Source organism: Gekko japonicus, unplaced genomic scaffold (genome assembly GCF_001447785.1).
Source record: "Gekko japonicus isolate JY-2015 unplaced genomic scaffold, Gekko_japonicus_V1.1 scaffold397, whole genome shotgun sequence".
Classification (NCBI taxonomy): domain Eukaryota; kingdom Metazoa; phylum Chordata; class Lepidosauria; order Squamata; family Gekkonidae; genus Gekko; species Gekko japonicus.
In genome coordinates this window covers 563,650-585,487 of record NW_015170286.1, presented here as the reverse complement: position 1 = coordinate 585,487, position 21,838 = coordinate 563,650, and the positions used below count along the sequence as shown (strand labels likewise).

Genomic DNA, 21,838 nt, shown 5'->3' with positions numbered 1-21,838 from the left:
GAAGTGTCCTTCCCTGTAATTTTGTATAGACTGCAGCTTTTCACAGTGAAATTTTTTTTTTACACAACTAAGCATTATGTGAAATTTGACAGTGACTCTTCCAACTAGGGGTGTGCAAAAAAAAAAATCAAAACACCTTTGTTTTTTTGTTTTTCAGGTTCCAGGATACTGGACCAGAAAAATAACAGTATTCTAGATGTTCCCAAATTCCAAATACCGGTATGGTATTTGGATTTCTTCTTTTTCCCAGGTATCCAAGCTTTTTGTGGTGGCAGGAAGGGGGTGTTTTTAACGATACCGTCAAGAAATTGAATTTCTTGTTTCTCTTCAAACATTGGTTCAGGCCTTACATCTAAATGCTAGGCCTGAGTTGAAGCTGTAAATTCTAAATGAATGAATGAATGGTGTTTATTTGCGGTCAAAGACTATTTATAAATGGGGGAAAATCACTGTTCTTGGGAAGTTTGGGCACCCTGACCTTGTGACACTTAGGTAACAGCCCAGCTGCAGGGAGTGAAACAGTGCCTACTTTGACAAATGGCTTCAATCTAAATCGAGGTACCCTGACCCTAGCGCTCACCTACTGGGTTAACTATTCTTGTGGAAAGGCATTCTGCAAGTGGCCAACCTTGCAGGGCTGACTTTCTGGTTAAATCCTGGAAAAGGTTAGAAACTTGCCCTTTGGCTTCTGACTGGTGGGATAGACTCAAAGAGCTGGTGACTGGGGTGTGTGGATACATACTCCAGGGTTTTGTTGAATTTTGAGTTGTGTTGCCCTGTCCTTGGGACAAGGGTTTTTTTACAGATCACCACCCAAAATTACAGCAAAGCTGCTGGTGCATGTTCTTTATATAACCACCAAGTTTCAAGTGGTTTGGACCAAGGGATCCAATTCTATGGGCTCCTGAGCAAGGTGCCCCCAGCCATCCTCCATTATTTCCTGTGGAAGGAGAGGAACCTCCAAGCTGCTTCCATGGCAAAAGCCATGCCTACAAGCATCAAACACTATCAAATGTTTCCCAACAAGAAGCTCAACAGTAGAACAACAAGCCAACGTGCCAAGCCCAACACAATTGAAATCAAACCAAAGAATCTCTACAATAGCAACTGAACGGGGGGCACTTTTGCAAGCCCAGAAGAACTACAATGCACAGAAGCCCAACAGAACTCATTACCACTGTTACCACTGCAAGCTCAACAGAACCAAAGTCAAATCAGAACCAAAGTCAAATCAGAGTATCTCTACAGTCCAAGCCCAGCAGAACAAATGGCGATGTACAGAACCTCTAGTAGAATCCAGTGCCACTGTAGCAGCACAAGCTCAACTGGACTAATGTCAGACCAGAGAATAGCAACAGAACAAACACAAGTAAGGGATGGGGGGGGGGGTTGCAAGCCCAGCAAAACAAATAGCAATGTACAGAATGCCCAGCAATGTACAGAATGCTCAGCAGAACCTAATGCCACTGCGGCAGTGCAAGCTCAACAGGACTAATGCCAAACCACAGATGAAGCAGTGGGGCCTTTGGATGCCAAAGGAATAAAGGGATTGCTAAAGGAAGATGTGGAGATGGCAGAGAAACTCAATGACTTTTTTGCTTCTGTGTTCACTGTGGAAAGTGTGGGGCACGTATCCATGCCACAGCCCTTATTTGCAGGAACGGAGTCTGAAGAACTGAGCCAAATTGAGGTGCCCAGAGATTAAATTCTAGACCTACTGGGGAAATTTAAAACTAATGTCTCCAGGTCCTGATGGCATACACCCAAAGGGTCTTAAGGAACTCAAATGTGAGATCGTTGACCTACTAACCCATATATGTAACCTATCACTAAATTCTGCTGCTGTACCAGAAGACTGGAGAAGAACAAATGTGACACTAATTTTTTTATAAAGAGATCCAGAGGGGAACCAGGAAATTACAGGCCAGGCAGCCTAACATCTATCCCAGGCAAATTAGTAGAAACTGTAATCAAAGATAGCATTGTTAGACGCACATAGGGACAAAGACTGCTATAACTATGCCAGGTGCCAGTGTAATATGACAGCAGAGGAGGCAAACAGAATTCCAAAAGTACTGTGCAGCCTTCTCTTCTCTTGCAAGAGCACAAAAGAGTAGAAGAAACAGGAGCTGTATGCAGGGATTGTGCCAGTGATGAGTAAGAATGAGGAAATGAGGCAAATGTGAAATCATTTGGAGTCGGATTCGGCTAGCTTTTCAGCAAGGGAAACGTTTACATTTGCCTTTATTAACAAGTGGGGACCTTCAGCAAACATGTGGGGAGGGGACATCTCCTCCTCCCTGTCTTTGCTTCCTTCCCTCTTCCCCCTTCTCTGCGAAATTTTTCTCCTCCTAATTCTTTTCTGTTACTCTTCCCTCACCCCCTCTCTTTCTCCCCTACACCTTCTTCGTCCAGCCTCCCTCTCTTATCTTCTCTCTCCACCCCTCTTTGTTTCCAGCATCTCCAGATGACCCCCCCACTGGCTAGGTGAGGGATTGGGCTGCTGCCAGACTTGGCTGTGCCAGAGCTGCTCTCTCTGGGCCTGCCTTGATCTCCTTGGGAGCCACTCACCACAGGGTAGGGCCGTGGGAACCACAGCAGTGGTGGCCTCATCACTGGAGGCCTCTGGGTGACATGTCGGCAGCAGCTTGGTCATCAGGAGACACGACTGGAGATACGATGGAAGAGACTGTCTGGAGTCTGGCAGCATCTGCTGAGTTATCTGTCCATGAGCAGATAACATTGTTTTGTGAGGATTTTAAAAACCCAATGTATTTTTTTTTAATTTTCAGGTTATTCTGCAAACCTGGGGGTCTCTCCCAAGTTTTCTGTCTGTGTGGGCCCAATCTGCACCTTTAAGTATCCGCAGATGGAACCATGTTTGACTATTAGAATTTAAGGTTATCACTGGATCGCAGGAATCAGCTGTTCATCTATCAACAGTGTACAAGTTTCATTTTGTAGCATCACTGCTTCTTGTTATTTTACTGTGTTATCGTATATAGTCAAGAAGAAACATGTACCCTAGACATATATCACTGAAAATGTCATTCACTTTCCTATTTGGGCCCAAATCCACTATTAAAATAGCCTCAGTTTAAGAAATCTACCTTCATGTCATCAACTGTTATTCCTAACTCAAGAAGTTAAATTGTACACCAAACTTAAAGAATGCTTCCAATCTAGTGACATACACAGCAGCTGTACAGTGTCTTTGACTAAGCAGCAATGCACTCTACAGGCTTGAAGGGGCACTGAATATATGTACAGAATGAAATGAGAAACATAGTTTCCTGAGAAGAATCATACAAATATCTAGGCTGGAGAAACAGCAAACTCAAGCAATCAAACTATTATCAAGCATCCATTTTATAAAGCCCAGTAAAGAAGCCAGTCATTGAAGACATGCAGTGTGCCAGTTACTCCATTCAAGAGGGGAAGAAAGAGGGCAAAAAGAAGAAGGCAGAAAGGACTACAGCTACATATGCCTTGAAGGTTTGCACAAGGATCCAAACACCAAGGCAGGAGTCCAACAGTGTGTGCAGCAAATAGACCAAAGGTAAAGAGCATGGACATGTGTTGTTAGGTCTCATAACTCACAAACAGGGTAGTTCTGGGACAGGCACAATCTCGCTTTTGGAAAAGATTCTGGCTTCAATTATAGGACAAGCAAAACCAAAAAGAGTCCAAAGCCATAATATCCCTTTCTTTCCAAGCTTTAAAAAAAAGAAAGAAAGGGCAAAGTGGTGGATTCAGGCACCTTGGAATACTTCCAAACTAGGGATAAGTGAGGTATCCAGAAGAGAAGGGGTGGGTAGGTTTAGAGGCAGTTTTGGTCTGAGTGGACAGAAATGGATTTGCTGGGCAATTCCAATAATCTAAATTAGATCCTCACGATTGTAAGTCTTAGAAAGAAAGTACTTTCAAGTTTTGTGGGGGAAATTGTTTTGTTTGCACATGCTAAGGTGCATCTTAACCACAAAGAGGCCTTGATTAACAATCTGATGGCCAGATACTGGGCAAAGTATGTTTTTTCCTAAAGACAGGCTATTCCACACCAATTAATCTGACTGAGTTAGGTGCAGTCTTATTTTCTTTTCCTTTTTGCATTGGAAATGGCTAGAAACTCTATTTACTGACTCCATGGGACCTGCACAGAGTTACCAGTTGGTGGATGGGCAGAGAATAAGGAAGCAAAATAAAGAGTTTCTGGAAACACAGTGGTATTTATTAGGTAACCCATATTATTCTGAGATTATAATGCAGGCTGCTACCATTTTATCTCAATAAACTCAATGACATTCCTACTTGGCTTCAATGGCAGCATTACTGCCAGATCAAAAAACAAAATCCATGTAATAACTTTCGTTAGGGCTGACCAAAATGAAATAAAACAATGTGCAAGCTTTCAAGCTCACAAGAACTCTTAATCAAATCAGAAGTGACAAAACATTAAGATCTTGAAGTAGTAGGGCTTGACCTGAAAAGTAGCCTTATTTGTCCTTCTAAAATAGAGAGATCTGGTGAGCTCAAAAGCTCACACAAGGTTTTGTGCTATTTTGGCTGGCCCTAATAAAGGTATCACATGGATTGTGTCTTTTGTTCTGAATTTTGCATAGGTTGATACGGCTGTTTACAACTTTTTTCTACTTTATCACTATTATTGCCGGATCGGCCTTTACAATAAAGCAATACGCAATCCAACAAAATCAATATCTGTTTTAAATTAATAAACTGACTTGACAGTCAGCTCAGCAAAACAGTTCATGTTGAAAATAACAAATTCCATGCACTGTAGGTTTGCCAGCTATGGGTTGGCAAATTCCTGGAGATTTGGGTGTGGAGTATGGGGGAAAGCAGGGTTTTGGGAGGGAGGGACCTCAGCAGGGTATAATGCCATAGAGTCCACTCTTCAAAGCAACCATTTTCTCCAGGGGAACTGATCTCTGTAGGAAATCTCCAGACCACACCTGGAGGTTAGCAACCCTATGCACAGCAGCCAACAGTCCATCTGAACAAAGAGAGATTTTATTGACAAGAGTGACTTGGCCAGATGGACTTTCCACTGCAAGAGTGTCAATAATGAGAAGGGCCTGGCTTTGTTAATGTCTCACCAAACTGCAGACAGCAGAGGTATACTCAACAGGACCTCCCCAGCAGATGTTAAGGCACAAAAGGGAACTTAACAGGAGCAAGCATGCCACAGACTTTTTGGGAAGTCTGCATTTTCTCCAGAAAGTAAGTACTGATAGTATACATATATGGTACTTAAGTTCTCTGATCTGAAGACTGCCCTCGCAAAATAAAACATTAACATATACTGAGACTGGAATCTCCATTTTATCTCACAGGAAAAGAATTACCAAAGAAGTGGACCTTGTGACAGACTACTGTATCACCTCAATCAGTACATTTCCTTACGTTGTTTAAACACAGTGCTTTAGAGCCTTTACCCTACTGAAGAGACTCATCCTTTTCTTCCCTTTTACACCATTTGCTTTGTTATTCTATTCTGACACGGATATTGTTCCTAGTACTCACACAGATCTTCCATGACCTTGTAGAGAAGGTAAAAATGGAATGTTTGCTCTTTCTTTAATCTGTTTGTCCTTCACTCACTCTGTCACCCACCTTGAGGATACATTCTGCACCCTTACCTACCACTAACATAAAACTATATTGATGCTGACGACTCCTTTGTAGGGTCAGAGTCTTGGTAAGGCAGAGCTCTAACATACAGGTAGAGCAGGCAAGGTATCCCTTGGCAAGATTTTTTTCTTCCAACAAAGAGCATTTAGGACTACAAAAATCCTATATAATTCAGCCTGGAGCTAATCAGTAGTTTTTTAAAAATCCAAATTTGACCTCTACCACCACTGGAACATGGCTTCTTATCTGAAATTTTCCACCAAAGTGTAAAAAGAACAACACTGGATTATAATTCCAAGTGTGCAGTAATGATGCAATTTTAGTAGATTTTTTTCCCCTTAAGAAAGGCAGAAGATACATTGTAAATGTAATAGCAAATTATACTATTAAACTCCAAATAGATTTGAAATAACTATTATTAATACAATGTACATAATTATATTCAGAGACTTTAGATACAATTTCTAGCACAACTCACTACAGATACAAAAGAAACATACTAATTCTTTTTTAACACTCTTATTTCCCTGCAGATCTCTGTTTACACTGAGGAAAATAGGGTTTTTATATGCTAAAACACTGAAACAAATTGCTTTGAAAAGGAAAAAGAGGTCCTGCTGAGCATGTAAATATATGAACAGGGGATGTGTGTAGCTTATAAACTACCCAAATCATAAGCTTTTCAGTGAGTAACAACAACAAAAAGTAAGGCTTGTGAAACTCACAAGCAGGCTTTAAAAATACAACGAATTATGTATTTCTGCCCTGCGGATAGTTAGTAAAATATTCAGGCATACACAGAGCAAAAAAAGACACTTGTCGACTTTCATTATGATCAATAAAAACTGGCAGCTCATTATCATATCATTAGCTACCCCGCTGTTTCCAAAGTGTTAATGTGTAAAAATATTAATTTATAAATGCATAATATCCCTCAGTTCTTAGACTCTAGGGCAGTCTGTATCAAATAAGAATTAAAGATGTGCAAAAGCAATATAAGTGCCATTGTTTTTGTTTTGCTATGCGGCCATAAACATATGTTTACCATCTGCAGAATTACGGGTAGCAGCTGAGGTTAAAAAAACCCAACAGCTGTAGAATAAAATATTGCCATCAATTTCACTTCATAGTGACAGCTCAGCTGTTAAGATGGAGAAATGAAGTCCAGGTAAAGGAGCAATTTCTCCACATTCTTTACATGAAAAAATAAAAATACACAAAAGTTATCTGCATCATATTAAAACCATTACAGGATTCTTACTGACTGATCCAGCTAGACAATATTGCACTTGCTATTCTGTATTCGTTTGCTAAAAGCCATTCCCATCACTGCCACCACCTGAACATAACTTCCTTGGCAGATGAACATTTTGTATGGAAGCTGAGTCTATTGGCCATATAGCCAAGGGAAATTCAAGGTGATTTCAAGAAAATACAGGCAAGTGTATCTATTGAAAAGACGTTAGAGAACCAGACTTGAAAGGCCCAAAATATATTCTAGTCAATGTATTTAACATATGCAGCCAACACAGGGACACAGTGTGTAAGACACCAAATATGACAGTTGTGTATCATTTAAGTACAATTATTATTAGGAATTTCATTATGAATTTTTCAGTAACATTTAACATTCATCTAGCATTACTTAGAACATGAAGACATAAGAAGACAGTAGTTAGTATTTAAGAAGACCCCCACCCCTCCAAAAAAATAAGAAAATGCAGTTTCTGCATTAGAGCAAGTTATGCCAATTTTAAATCTGCCCTTGATCTAAAAAAAGAGTCAGATTTCACATCATACAGAAACACACAGTCCAGTGATCTGACCCTATATGTATGAGAATATGAGAATCTCATCTGGGGGGAAAATAGCATCTGTGAAAAGAAATCAGGGCTAAATTTTTGTTAAGCCTCAGCCCTAAAACAGATGCATTTAAACATGCTAATCAATAAAGCAGAATGCCTTTCCCCCAGCACTGGAGTATCATAGCTAATCTACTCTCATCAGGGATGAAGAAGAGCAGTCTGGTTTATACAACTTAAAATCTACATGTGAAGCAGTACTATGGCTGCAGCCGAATGCAAAACATGTAAGAGCTGACTCAATTATTCAGCTTCCTGGTGTGATACATATGAGCATGGCAAAAAAAACACCCATACTTTAGCCATAAGTGCACTTTGTTTATAATTTGCTTGAATCATCGAGCCAAAGCCTTCTGTATCTGAAAATATGGCTTTAAGTTGGGCTTAAACACTAGGCAGGCACCTCTGTTTTAAAGTAAGCTCTGCATGAAATAAAAAGTAAAGTTACAAGACAGGGGATTCATAATTTATGTATCTTTGTATAGCCAGAATAGTCTTTCACTTCAGAGAGCAAGTTACCAATCAGTAAAAAGGTTTAGTTTTATCAGTTGCCCCAAATACTCACATCAGAAAAACATTACGAACATCATTGAAAACTGAAGTAATCTCTCCAACAACTCAGGTTCATTTCTATAGTGAAAAGCACACATCTGCACATACACACCTTTGGTGTAACTTTGAAATGCCAATGAACTATGTACTGCTTTATGAGGCAAAACATGAACGTATTACTGTATGCTACAGTTCCGTAAGCTTACCTTAAAGAAGCCATGTTTTCTGTTACGCTGTCCAAGCCACAGATTGCTTCCTGGGGTCAAATTTGTCTCCGGGGGGTCTATAACACGTTCATAAACCCTGCAGGGCAAAATGCTGTAGTTAGCCTCTCAGGGTAATTTTTGTTTTGCTTAGAATTAGAGAAGATTTAAATATAAATTCACCAACAAAAGTAAGTCTGTAGATCTATAAGCATGCACACAAATAATATACAGGCATACCTACAATCATTCATTATATACACTCTTTTTCTAATTCCACAACTGTACAAAATCAAATTTGCAGATACAGCTAGAAAGCATCACTACACCAATGACCAGATGAAGATACAGATCCCGGTAAATGCCAACAGAGTTTATAAAAAGAGCTATTCTATAACAAAGATGCTTACAGAAGATAAAATTAGCTCATGAATGCTACTGCTTGCAATATGCTCAATGTAAGTTCTAGAAAAACTATAACACATACTTGACACAGTATTTTCTTACAGATTCTAACCCCACCCCCCAAAACACAATACTGAATAATAGCTACTATGTTTGCGAACAAAAATGCCAAGGAAAAATACAGTAAACACAGCAAACCAAAACAGCAGAGATATATGTTCAATCTCAATTCCCATTCCCTAGCCCTTACTTATGTATAGCTAGGACACTATGAAGTGTTGCCATCAGGGGTCTTGTTGTAGAAAAAGAGCTGCCGGAGCTCATTAGCATAACTCATTAGCATAACTTATTTGCATATGCCACGCCCCCTGACATCACTGGAAGTGACAGAAGGCCACACCCCCTGACATCACCGGAAGTGTGTCAGAAGGCCCGGCTACTTACCCTCCTGCTTCATCCTCATTCCCAAACGGAATGAGGATCGAAGCAGAGGGCGGGGTAAAGAAGGGGGCGGGGCTTCACCACGTGACGGCCCCGCCCCCTAGAGGTTCTCTTCCGGAGCTCCGTACCTGAGAGCTCCCCCCCGACTAGAGCCCTGGTTGCCATATACTGGAACAAGAATATTAAAATGAAGCTTTGAAGAAAGTGATTAAATACTTTTATCCCAAGGCCATACATATCCTTTCAAATCTATAGAAGCAAGACAGGCAAGTGTATAGGAAAGAACCCATCAACTCCTTTCAATGGCAATGTGTGCACTTAACAGGAATTGGATGAAAGGCTGAAAGGCTTTTATTTCATTGTCCTCAACCAAAATCAACACCACAGCTATATATTTTTAAGCATACATGAGAAGCAGTCTCCAAAGAGAGACATAAGGCAATCAATACAACTCAGTACATCTTTATCCTTTCATTACACTTCAGTTAGCTTTCAGTTAGGTCACCACACATAATCACTATTTTTTTGAGTGTGTTGGTATAATTTGAAAACACATACATTAAGAGACTCCAAATGACCTCTGATTTTTAAGCACCATTAAACAAGATTTTTAAGGGCCCTTAAGAAAACAACCATTTAGTTGTAAGCAGTAAGTAAAGGCTATCCAAGTATATACAGGCTTCAAATTGTTTTTTTAAAGTTAAAAGTGATAAAAGAGTAACAGGGGTAGTTGAGGAGAGCTAAAAGGGAATCAACAAGAAAACAGGGAATATCTTTATTTAAAATGTGCAGTTTAAGAATTTTAACATAGCTTAAAAGAGTTATTCACATAATTATGGGGAGTAACTGCTTACCTGCACTATAATTATAATCAGTCCTACTTACTCAAAACACCAAGAAATGTACCAAAAAAAAAAAAAAGCTTTAAAGCTGGAAATACCAATGTTGCAGCAAGTTTCGTTTTTTAAAGTCTAGGTAACCTCTTTGAGCAGCAAAACATATCACCATTGTTTGAGCCTATATTTTAGAGATCATTGAAAGTATTTATTATCTGTATCAGTCAATTAAAGTGCAAGTATCTCATTTCCTTAGGAACAAATACACAATTAAACCACTATTCCGATACTTCTTGGAGAGACTAAACAAAGCCTTTGACCTACTCTGAGCAAACAAGTCACTGGACAACACATTGAGGAATTTCAGACAGATTATATAATCCGGAAGAGGAATGGTTCCCAAACGGTTTCTGGTCTGTCATTTCAGACAGAACCGTTTTAGAACTGGTTCCCTACTGGAATATATTTGTAATTTCATACACAAACACTTCTGTCCTGTTTAGGAAATGAGGCTGAAACGTTTTACCTGTCAACCGCTTCCAAGTAGTCTTCAGTTTCCTCTCCCAATGCGCTTTTTCCCACCGTTTTTCGCCCGGGCGGGTGATCGCCGGCTTTTTTTTGGGGGGGGGGGACATTCGCTTTATAGCGCTATAATGGTATAATGCTATAATGCAACAGCATTATATCAATCCCACTGGAATGCCTCAAGTGTTGTGTTATAGCACTATAGCGCTCTAAAGTGAACGATCCCCCAAAAAAGCCGGAGATCACCCGCACGGGTGGAAAACGGCGGGGGAAAAGCGGTGCAGTCTGAAATGGCAAACCGCTTCAGATCCAGCTGTTTACCAGAAGGGGAAAGCCATGTGTGAAATGGCAGCCCTATACTGGTTTACTCCACAACGGATCAAAAACGGTTTCAAAACGGGTTAAAAAGGGTAATGTGAAATTCCTCACTGTGTTACAAAAATCTGCTTAGATGTATGGCACCTATATTTTTATTCATGACTTGGAGGTCCTCACTGGAAAACATCTAGCCCTTTCAGAGAACGAGTCAATATTCCATGCGGAACTGTTAACATCTAAAAGCCCCAAAGCTTAAAACAAAGGAATGTACTTCTCTCCACAACACTACTTACGAGACAGTATTGGATTTTTATTTATCTGGCCTAGTAAGAAGGTCTAAAGGGACTGTATGATATCTGTCTTCAATGACATAAGAAGAATGAATTTTTCAATGTAAAGCATACAAATCGACATGTATTATGCTGCAGCTCAATAGAACAATGTAAGGAAGACAAATGAGGCAGAGGCCCAAATGGTTTCTCTCCGGCTTTGTTGAAAATTTAACAAAGGCTTTGCCCTTTATGAAGAAAGGTTGTAACAACCCCTGCTTCCTGGCATCCTTTCAGAAAGTCCCATTCATAAGGTAGGTGTTAAGTGGCAAAGGAGTCTTCATTTTTCTCCCAGTGTCATTCTGGTCTAATTATGTTTCTGAAGCATCTGTCTACCTTCTTCTTCAGGCAACCATTCATATTAAATATAATAGGCTTTTTGTAGCTTTCCCCCTATAACTGGTATCCCCCCCACACACTGGTGCATACTGCATTTGTTGAAACTCTTGCCATTAAAGCATTATGACAAACCATGGAAATTTGAATATCACCAGTAGAAACTAGTTACTTTTCAGTTTTGACATAAAATATATTTGAATGATTATACTAGAGTTCCAGTTCTGTATGTTCACTTTGTTAATAGTATAGAGTGCACTGAAAACAGCAGCCCCTCTTATCACTCTACAAATCTGATACAGAGAAATTACAAATATACATGGTGTAATGTATTGAAATGATTACATGAATCACCTCATAGGACTCCCATGTTAAGCTTCGAGCCAGACCAGGGCTCCTCTGAGCGAACTTCCTATTGGTCGCTTTGTAACAGCGACCAATCAGAACGATACCATTCCCTAGGAGGGAAAGACTCCCATTGGTCTTTATCCTAGCAATCTCATTGGTTGTTATTTGTAAATAGGCGTGGCTACATTAGCCCGGTTATGTTTAAAAGGAGCATAAGCTCCCACTGTTTTCTGTTCTGGTTTCTTACTGAGTTAGTGCTTGCTCGTTACTTCCAATAAAGCTGAATCACTTGCTGAATCACTGTACGAGTCCTTTGTTAGCGCGATCTAACAATTGGCGACGAGGATGGGATGTTAGAGCAGGTAGGCAGCCCTGCGGACATCCACACTTCGGACTCGGAAGAAAGCGGGCAGAGCACAGCAGCCGATCCGGCGGAGGCGCCACCAGCTCCGGTGCCCAAGTCTCCCCCGATGGCTGGAAGCCAGAAGTTCGAGTGCTTCGAACCCTCCTCAGAAGACTGGGACTCCTACCTGTCCAGGTTCGAGTTCCATCTGGAGACCCACGACATCACCGATGAGGCGAAGAAACGAGCATGCCTCCTGAGTTCCTGCGGGAAGGGGACCTTCGACATAGCCAGGTCGTTGGTGGCCCCAACTGATATAAAGACTGTCACCTACGCTGACATCACGGAGAAGCTTAAGGCTCACTATTCTCCACAACCGTCGGAGATCGCCTGCCGGCACGCTTTTTACAAGCGGAACCAGGCCGGAGGCGAGACCATCGCAGATTTCGTGGCGGCCCTTCGCAAAGCCGCACGGCCATGTAATTTCCACAACGTGGAGGAAGCCCTCAGAGACCGTCTCGTCTGCGGTCTCAAAGATGAAAGGCTGCAACAGAGGCTGTTCGCCCGCACCACCCTGACCTGGGCAGTGGCCTACGAAGAGGCCGTGGCCGCGGAAGCAGCGGAGAAGTCCACGAAGGAGGTCCGCCAGCGGGTGGCAGAGCCCAGTATACACGCTCAACGAGACAGCGAGGGCGAAGACGCGGATGATGACGTCAACGCGGTTCGAGGCAAGCGGACCCCAGCGAAGACTACCAACGTCAAGCCTTGCTCCGGTTGTGGCGGGAAGCACCAGCGCGGCTCCTGTTGGGCTCGTGATGTCGACTGCAGAGCGTGTGGGCGGCGTGGTCATCTGGCCAGAGTCTGCAGATCAGCGAAGAAGGATCCCTCAACTAACAACCGGTCAGCGCAGAGGGGCACTCCAGTCAGCACCCAAGGCAAGACCCGTTCCTCAGCATCGGAAGCAAGCTGCCAGTTGACGGCGACCTTGTCGAGCGCATCGGCCGTAAATCGCACCAGCAGCCAGGGCAAGATCACCGTGACTCCACTCCTCGACGGCCGACCCTGTACAATGGAGGTGGACTCAGGATCGTCCGTGACGGTGATTTCTGCCGCGTCCTGGCGCCAGTTGTTCCCGAACCGAAGCCGGCGGCGGCTCCAGCCTGCGGGAACCAGAGTGTCCGACTTCCAGGGCAACCGAATTCCCTTGGCCGGACGGGACTCTGTTACTGTTGAGTATAAGGGGAAATGTGTTAAACTGTCATTCCTGATTGCAGAGGGAGACCGGGTTAACCTGCTAGGGTTAGATTGGTTTGAGCCATTGGGCATCGGTATTTCTGGGATTAACAGGATGTCTGAAAATAAATGGGGCATGCTGTACGACCTGTTCCCTGATGTATTTGCCGAAGGGTTGGGAAGGTACAAGGGCCCCCCGGTTGCGTTTGACTTAGATCCGTCAGTCAAACCTATTAGGTTGAAGTATCGGAAAGTACCTGTGTCTCTCAAACATAAGGTGGAAAAAGAGATTGACAAACTAGTTGAGCAAGGGGTTTTAGAGCCAGTACCATACAGCAAATGGGAGACCCCGATCGTAACCCCTGTCAAATCAGATGGGTCCATACGACTATGCGCCGATTACAAATGTACGATTAACAAGGCGCTGCAGCAACATTCGTACCCGGTCCCGGTAATAAGCCACATTTTGGCTTCCCTGGGGGGTGGCAAGATTTTCGCCAAATTTGACCTGGCCCAGGCATACCAGCAGTTGCCTGTCACCCCGGAGGCTGCCGAGGCCCAAACAATTGTAACCCACCAAGGGGCTTTTAAAGTGAACAGGCTGCAATTCGGGGTCAACGTAGCACCTGGGATTTTTCAGGGCCTCATGGAACGTCTACTAAGGGGGGTACCTGGCACAGTGCCCTATTTTGACGACGTGCTGATTGCGGGCGGGTCTGAACAGGAACTACTGGACCGGGTTAAAGAGGTCCTCAGGCGTTTTCAAAATGCCGGCCTCAGAGTTAAGCGCTCAAAATGCACGCTCGGGGTGGAAAGTGTGGACTTCCTGGGGTTTCGCATTGACGCAGAGGGAGTCCACCCCACGGATGAGAAGGTATCTGCAATCCAAAACGCCCCCAGGCCGGTGAGTAAGAAGGAGCTCCAATCCTTTTTAGGACTCCTGAATTTTTATCATGCGTTTTTACCGCATAAGGCATCAGTGGCGGCCCCTTTGCACGCGCTTTTGCACAAGGAGGCAAAATGGAAGTGGGGGCAGGCCGAGGAAAAGGCTTTTGTGGGAGTCAAGGAGCTGCTGACATCTAATGCCGTACTCACGCATTATGATGAACACAAGCTCCTGGTGTTAGCTGCTGACGCTTCACCGTTTGGAGTAGGCGCAGTTTTAAGCCATCTGATGCCTGATGGGAGCGAAGCGCCTATCGCTTTTTATTCTAGATCACTATCTGCGGCAGAGCGGAACTATGCCCAGATAGACAAGGAGGGTCTGGCGTTGGTAGCGGCTGTCAAAAAGTTCCATGATTTTATTTTTGGCAGACGATTTTTGCTGGTCACTGACCACAAGCCGCTACTGGGGATTTTTGCGCCCGATAAGCAATTGCCAAACATCATGTCCCCACGCATGCTTAGATGGGCGATATTTTTGCAGGCTTATGATTTTGACTTAGAGCACCGGCCTGGGAAAGCGATTGGGCATGCGGATGCCCTCAGCCGGTGCCCGGTGCCGGACATTGGCGCAGACCCTGCCCCCGCCTGTGAGGTCTTGGCAATTGAGGAGCTTCCTCGACCCCCGGTATCATCCAGGGACATTGCAGCACACACGGCCAAGGATAGCGTGCTGTCCCGAGTATTAAACTGGGTTTGGAGGGGGTGGCCGGTTGGAAGCGTTGAACCGGAGTTCGGCCCTTACAAAAGCCGTCAAAATGAACTATCCATTTCTAAGGGCTGTGTATTATGGGGGAACAGGGTGGTGGTTCCTGACAAACTCAGGACGAGAGTGTTAGAGTCGCTGCACGAGGGTCACCCCGGTATGGTACACACCAAAGCGTTGGCCAGAGGGTATGTCTGGTGGCCGGGGCTGGACAAAGAGATCGAAGAATGGGTACGAGGGTGTCCCAAATGCCAGCAAGTCAGACCCGATCCCCCACAAGCTACACCCCAAGGCTGGGAGTCATCTGGTAAACCCTGGGCCAGATTGCATATAGATTTTGCTGGCCCTCTCCAAGGGCAAATGTTCCTAATTGTGGTGGACGCTATGTCCAAATGGCTGGAGGTCGTGCATATGAAATCGACCACATCACTTGCTGTGATCCATGCGCTCCGCCGACTTTTTGCCACCCACGGGTTGCCTGACGTCATCGTCAGTGACAACGGGCCTCAATTTGTGTCTGAGGAATTTAGGCTCTTCCTCACGAGTAATGGCATACGCCAAATGACTTCGGCCCCTTTCCATCCGGCATCTAATGGCCAAGCCGAACGGATGGTCAGGACGGCCAAAGAGGCCCTGGGTAAAATGGACGAAGGGGACTGGAGCCAGAGGCTGGGCTCCTTTCTTTTGCTGCAGCACACCACCCCCTGTAGTGCTACAGGCCGTAGTCCGGCCGAATTGTTAATGGGGCGGAGACTCACGACCCGTTTGAACCGTATGCACCCAGACCTATCAGAAGATCAGTCCGAGCGTACCACGGCGCAACCGAAGGTGCGCATGTTTGAAAAAGGGGACAAGGTTTTCGCACGAAATTATGCAAACGGGCACTTGTGGCTTCCTGGGGTTATATCCGACTCTGTGGGTACTCGAATGTATGTGGTGCAGTTAGCTGACGGTCGAATATGGCGGCGCCACATAGATCAGTTAAGGAGACGTTGGGCTAGGGACAGCGCTGACTCTCCGACGGCTGAATCCCCTGATGTCGAGTGGACACCCCCAGAGCAGGCGGTGAGTACCGAAAGGCCCGGTACTGTCCCCGAGTCAGGGCAGAACCCTGTGTGCGGGGCTGAAATCCCAGTCGAGTCTGTGCCTGATCCAGGCTGTAGTGAACCCCACTCTGACCCACAACCTTGTCTGCCCATGGAGCCTGCACCGCTCCGCAGGTCCCAGCGTTCGCGGCAAATGCCGACTTATCTGAAGGACTATGAGTGTAAATACTGTTGGAATAACTGATGTACAAAGGTTGATTGCATGTATGTAAATAATAAAACAATTGGGATGATGGCTTAACTTAGGGGGGAGGAATTGTAATGTATTGAAATGATTACATGAATCACCTCATAGGACTCCCATGTTAAGCTTCGAGCCAGACCAGGGCTCCTCTGAGCGAACTTCCTATTGGTCGCTTTGTAACAGCGACCAATCAGAACGATACCATTCCCTAGGAGGTGCACTGAAATGCTGTGTAAGCCACGTGATCTAATGTTCCCTCTAAGCTCCACAGTCTTGTGAGCAGAAATTCTACCTCATGAGGGGAAAAAGCAAGTAACATTAAAGTTGTGAGCAAGTCTACCTTTGAGTATTGAGTAAATTATTTTTAGAAGATTATTTCCATAACCTTGTAAAAATCTCAGAATGATTTTTTAAAACTATATTTAAACCATATTTTAAAAATAATTTAAACATTATAAGAGAAAATACAATCAAGTCAAATTTCATTACACCAAATGTTGTCCCTAAAAGGGTAGACCAGCACTTGGGGGGGGGGGGATGACCTCTTGCAGTCTCCTTTTTTTTAAAAGTGAAATATGATAACCAGCATTACAGATCAAGTCTAACAGAGGTGGAACAATCACTGTCAGAACACTGCCTAACCTAACAATCAGGAAGTTGCTTAATGTTATCGACCTGCCCAAATTATTTATTTATTCAGATATTTATATCCCACTTTTCCCAGTGACTCAAGGCAGCTTACAAATCATACTGAAAAGCATAATAGCCTATGGGGACTATTATAGTCAATGGGCCCCGCAGGCTATAATGGAGAATCAATCTGGGGGTATCTGGAGCTGGGGGGGCTGTTTTTTGAGGCAGAGGCACAACATTTGCAGCATAGCTGCTGGTGCCTCTCCTCAAAAACGACTGGACCGGGGGGTCCAATTCTATGGGCCCCAATTCTATGCCCCCATCCTCCATGGTTTCCTATGGAAGCTTGGTTGTGAACTGAACAGAAATCCTCTGAGCTGGCCTCTGAAATGTTCTTTACCAGTGCCCACTAAGGCAGCTTAGAGGTAACTGTAGTGATCACTAGGATGGATGGCGGTGATTCTTTAGGTTGCAGGGATCATCAGAACTGCTGCTGGCTAGCTGTGATGACGCAGTTCACCTGCTAGGAAAAGGCCATACTTCACATATACTTAGCAAAATATCCCTCGCATCTCCAATAGTGCAGGCGGGAAGGACATGTAAGTAACAGCCCTGGACAGGGCTCTACTTGAGACTGGACAGAGCATTCAGCATAAGACAACTTCATGTTTGTTATACTGACCCACATAACAGTGTACCTGAGATAGCCAAGACTAGTGTCATGGGTATAAAACAGTCCTAAAACATGTCACACTGTAATAGCCAATGAAAGATAAAATACTGCCTATTTGATCTACTTGCCAGGACTAAGGGCAAAACTACACATTTGTATTTTTAAGTGTTGGGTCCAGCATGGTGTAGTGGTTAAGAGCAGCAGACTCTAAACTGGAGAACCAGGTCCACATGAAGCCTGCTGGGTGATTTTGGGCCAGTCACAGTTCTCTTAGATGTTTCTCAGCCCCACCTACCTCAAAAGGTGACTGTTGTGGGAAAAGGAAAGGAAGGAGATTATAAACTGCTTTGAGACTCCTTAAGGTAGAGAAAAGCGAGGTATAAAAACCTACTCTTCTTCTTCTTTTAAAAATAAAGGAGACCCCAAAAAGCCTTGGAATGTTGCCACAGGGGGAGGAAACAGGAAGGGCTCCTGGCTCCCCCCTACCAGGCATTTTCCTGTGCAGAAACAGTGCAAGGGAGGGTGTATTTCCCCATTTCCCACGTGGAGTATTCTGTGAGCATGGAGCAGCAAAAATGGGGAAATAATTCCCCCCAGTTCTGTTTTGGAGCAGGAAAATGTCTTGGAGGGTAAGGCAGGCGTTCTTCCTCCTTCACTGTGGCTGTTTGGCCTCTCCTTCATTTCTTAAAAGCCACTTCCTGCAGCTGCTATGTGGCTCTGGAGAACTCGAATTGCGTCTGAGTTCTTTAAAAACCAGAACATGTAATTTGGCCCTAAAATGTAAGACTTAAAACGCATACAAGGGATAGCTACAGAAGAACACAAGGGCTTGGGGATCCAGTCTAAATGCTGCACCGGTGGAAAAGGGTCCAACAGAAGCAACACAAGGGGGAGCCGAAGGGATGCTGCAGGAGAGGGGAATTCCTCCCCCCCCCTTCTTGTGTGTGCATATCTTAATGTAACACTTCTACACAGTTTTCCTGGAACAGACAGATTTCTACACCAAGCATAACTAAAACTGAAATAGTAATAGAAAGTCAACATTCTTAAAATGTGGCATTTTAAAAAAATGGTATTTCATGATGAATTGAACTTCAAGTTGGAAACAAAAAACAAAAAAACCCTCAAAACTCAAAAAATTCTAAAAGTTGGCATTTCCAAAATCTTCCACTTGCTTCCAAATAGCTTGACTCTTCAAGCAAATAGTGTTTTGTCAGAATTTAAAACTGCAGCCCAGAAACACCATATTGTTTCTCAGATTTTTGTGTTTTCATTTAAATGGATGCATTGTTTATTTGGCTGGATACACTTTCAAAATATGAAAGTGTTTGGCAGGTTCTCTTCTCATGTATAACAGGTTATTATTATTTTAAGAAATATGTTTATGTAAGACATTTCTTTCTGTATGGCATATTGCATTACTTAAACCTTCTCAATAATGTTAGTGTTGTGCACTCTGGAGTAATTTCTAATAAAGAAATTTTAAAAAATTTAAAACCACATGTAAGCAATTCACATTCTGTCTAGGGAACCAGGAGTGCACCAAAAGTGGCTTTCCAAGTATATATACCAATTCCACAATTTTGACATCTTTGATCACCTGCTTGTGGGACTGAGGGGGAAAAACTGCTTGGGAACTGTTTCTGGCATCCAGTTTCCAAGCCTAATGGAAGATCTCTCTGTGAAGCAAAACAATGTGGATCATGGGATACACACACAATCCAAGAACATAACACAAAGGTGTACAGGTATTAGCCCACCCAAGCCAGTCCAGGGATGGGAGAGAACCCTGTACTTTTACAGTACATTAAACAACAAACTCAGAGGTAGGCTATACCCTTCTCAGGTTTTCAGAACAATATGCCACCAGAACCTCTTTTCACTAGTCCCTGCTTATACTATACAAGAAGAAGCTTATTTCCACTCATGAATAGTGTTCCCTCTAAGCTGACTTAGTGTGAGCTAGCTCACAGTTTTTTAGCCTCCGGCTCAGACATTTCTGTCATAGCTCAGGAAGGATGGCTCCAGAGCAAATTAATTTATGCAGCAGCCAAATGGCTCGCTCACGACTTTAAGGCCAGGAGCTCACAAAGTAGATTTTTTGCTCACAAGACTCCACAGCTTAGGGGGAGCATTGCTCATGACTAGATCAGTGTGATATTAAGTGGTAAATTATTCATTATGTAAGACCAAAGCAAGCATATGAAGCCACACAATAAAATCTGAATTCTTAACGTTTGGTGCTTCCCACTGGAATTGCCTCGGGATCTGCTGCAAGGAGAGCAGCTTGCAATGCTACGATGTGATCCCAGTCCAGAGCCCACCTACACAGGATCAAAGGGTGGAACCCGTGAGTTCAGAGGCAAAGGGCAGAGCATGAAAAAACGAAGATCCTATCTTGGGCCCTGAGATGCTCAAGAGAAAAGAAGGTATATAAATATTATAAATAAATAAAATATTAATGAGGGCTTTTGAGAACAGTTTTGTGAGAGAACAGCTCTGAACTGACCCAAGGTCACACCAGCACAACTCAGAAAACTCAGAAAAAGAAAAGGCAGCCAATGACAGGTACAGTGTTCAGAGAAGCTGCTTTTGAGAAACAGAACAACCTGGGCTAAAAATGAAACTTAAAACTGGCAGCAAGGCAGTTATGCAAATAAATTACGGTGCTGTGTTGTTAATTACTTTAAAATTCCTTTGCACTGAATGGTTAAACACCAGCCTTTCCTAGTCTCCACTGCATGAATGAAACCTCATCTGGCAACCCAGGAAAGAGAAAAACATTCATGCCAGTGGGAAACAGGAAGGATGGTTGTGCAAGAAGGATGGTTGCCAAGTCACTGCCAGATGCTTCGTGCAACCCTTGATCTAGAGCCATTTAACAGTAGAAAACAGAAGGAGTTTTGAACTGTAAGATGCTCAGTGAATTGGTATTTTATGATATCTGCAAAAGGCTTCACGGAATTTGATCTTTGGAAAGCAGAGAAAGGGACTCAATTTTTTAAACATTCGAGAACAGTTCAGGAGGAACCCCTTCTTGAGTAACCCCTACAGACTACCTAATGCTATGGTTTCCCTGCAATATAAGAGGATTCTTTTAACTTCCTGTATCATCCTCTTTCACTGTAGGAAAAGGCATGAAAGATAGACAGGAAACAGCCAGGTCCCTGCAAGAATTTGATTTACTTACATATGGACAGGTCTTGGAAAGATGACAGCTGGAAAAAAATGATAAGTGGAAGTCATGATAAAGATGACTAGACCCCATGCAGGTGATTTAACCTTTTGTGCCACAGGGACTCTACTCTTACAGTACCCTAGCTTAAATACAATTTTAACCCTAATTAAAACCTTTCAAAACCAGAGGAAAGTCTGCCAAACAGGGCTAAACATAAAGTTAGGCTATGTTGCTTATGTTTCATTCAGTCTGAAAAAAGGGCTTTGAGAAATATTTACTCCCTTGGGCTATAATTCCCTCCCAAGCAGTTCGAAGGATGAGTCTTCAATTGAACTGCTGACCATTTTAGCAGACTTTATGTGAAGAAGAGTAGAAGCCGACAGGTAGTCGCTGAAAATTACTTTAAGAGAGGAAATGCATCAGATAAAGCAGAAGAGAATCACAAGGACATGAGAAAGACAGCAATAGTGGTAAAGTAAGAAAAACGAAAGTAGAAAAATCAATGGGCCTAAAATAATGACAGCCATAAATGTCCAACTGTATGGCAGGGAATGTGACAAACCATCAAACAAAAGAAACTAAAGTTCTTTTTGCACAGAAATATCAGAAAGTATTCTTTTTTTGTATTTTTGCATTTTGTGTGTATGTGCATGTGTGCCCATGCCTAAAAGTCATGGCGACCTCTGGCAACTTCTACTGGGGCATGGAAGATGTTCAGAAAAGTGGTTTGATAACCTGCCTCTGTCTCCCGGTCCTGGTATTCTTTGGAGGTCTCCCATCCAAATACTAGCCAGGATCAGCCTTTGCTTAGCTTCCGAGATCTGATGAGATCAGGCTTGCTTGGGCTATCCAAGTCAGGGCAGAATGTATCCTTGATATCTTATTGGCACAAATGTATATTTTGTCACACACCCTATGAGAGTATGTGAGTGGATCTGAACTTCATGTACAAGGCAAACACAAAGATCTTTTCTATGATACTGCAGTACACAGCATTTGGTACCCAATTCAAAATTCAGTATAATGAGAATCTTGA

General features: G+C 43.3%; 1 protein-coding gene across 1 annotated transcript in view; it reads right to left on the bottom strand.

The window, feature by feature from the left end:
- Positions 1–21,838, bottom strand: part of NELL1 (neural EGFL like 1) — a 759,185-nt gene that overhangs the window by 554,504 nt on the left and 182,843 nt on the right. The window contains exon 5 of the mRNA XM_015417871.1: positions 8,270–8,366. Within this exon, the coding sequence (XP_015273357.1) occupies positions 8,270–8,366 (97 nt within the window). The remainder of the gene's footprint in view (positions 1–8,269; positions 8,367–21,838) is intronic.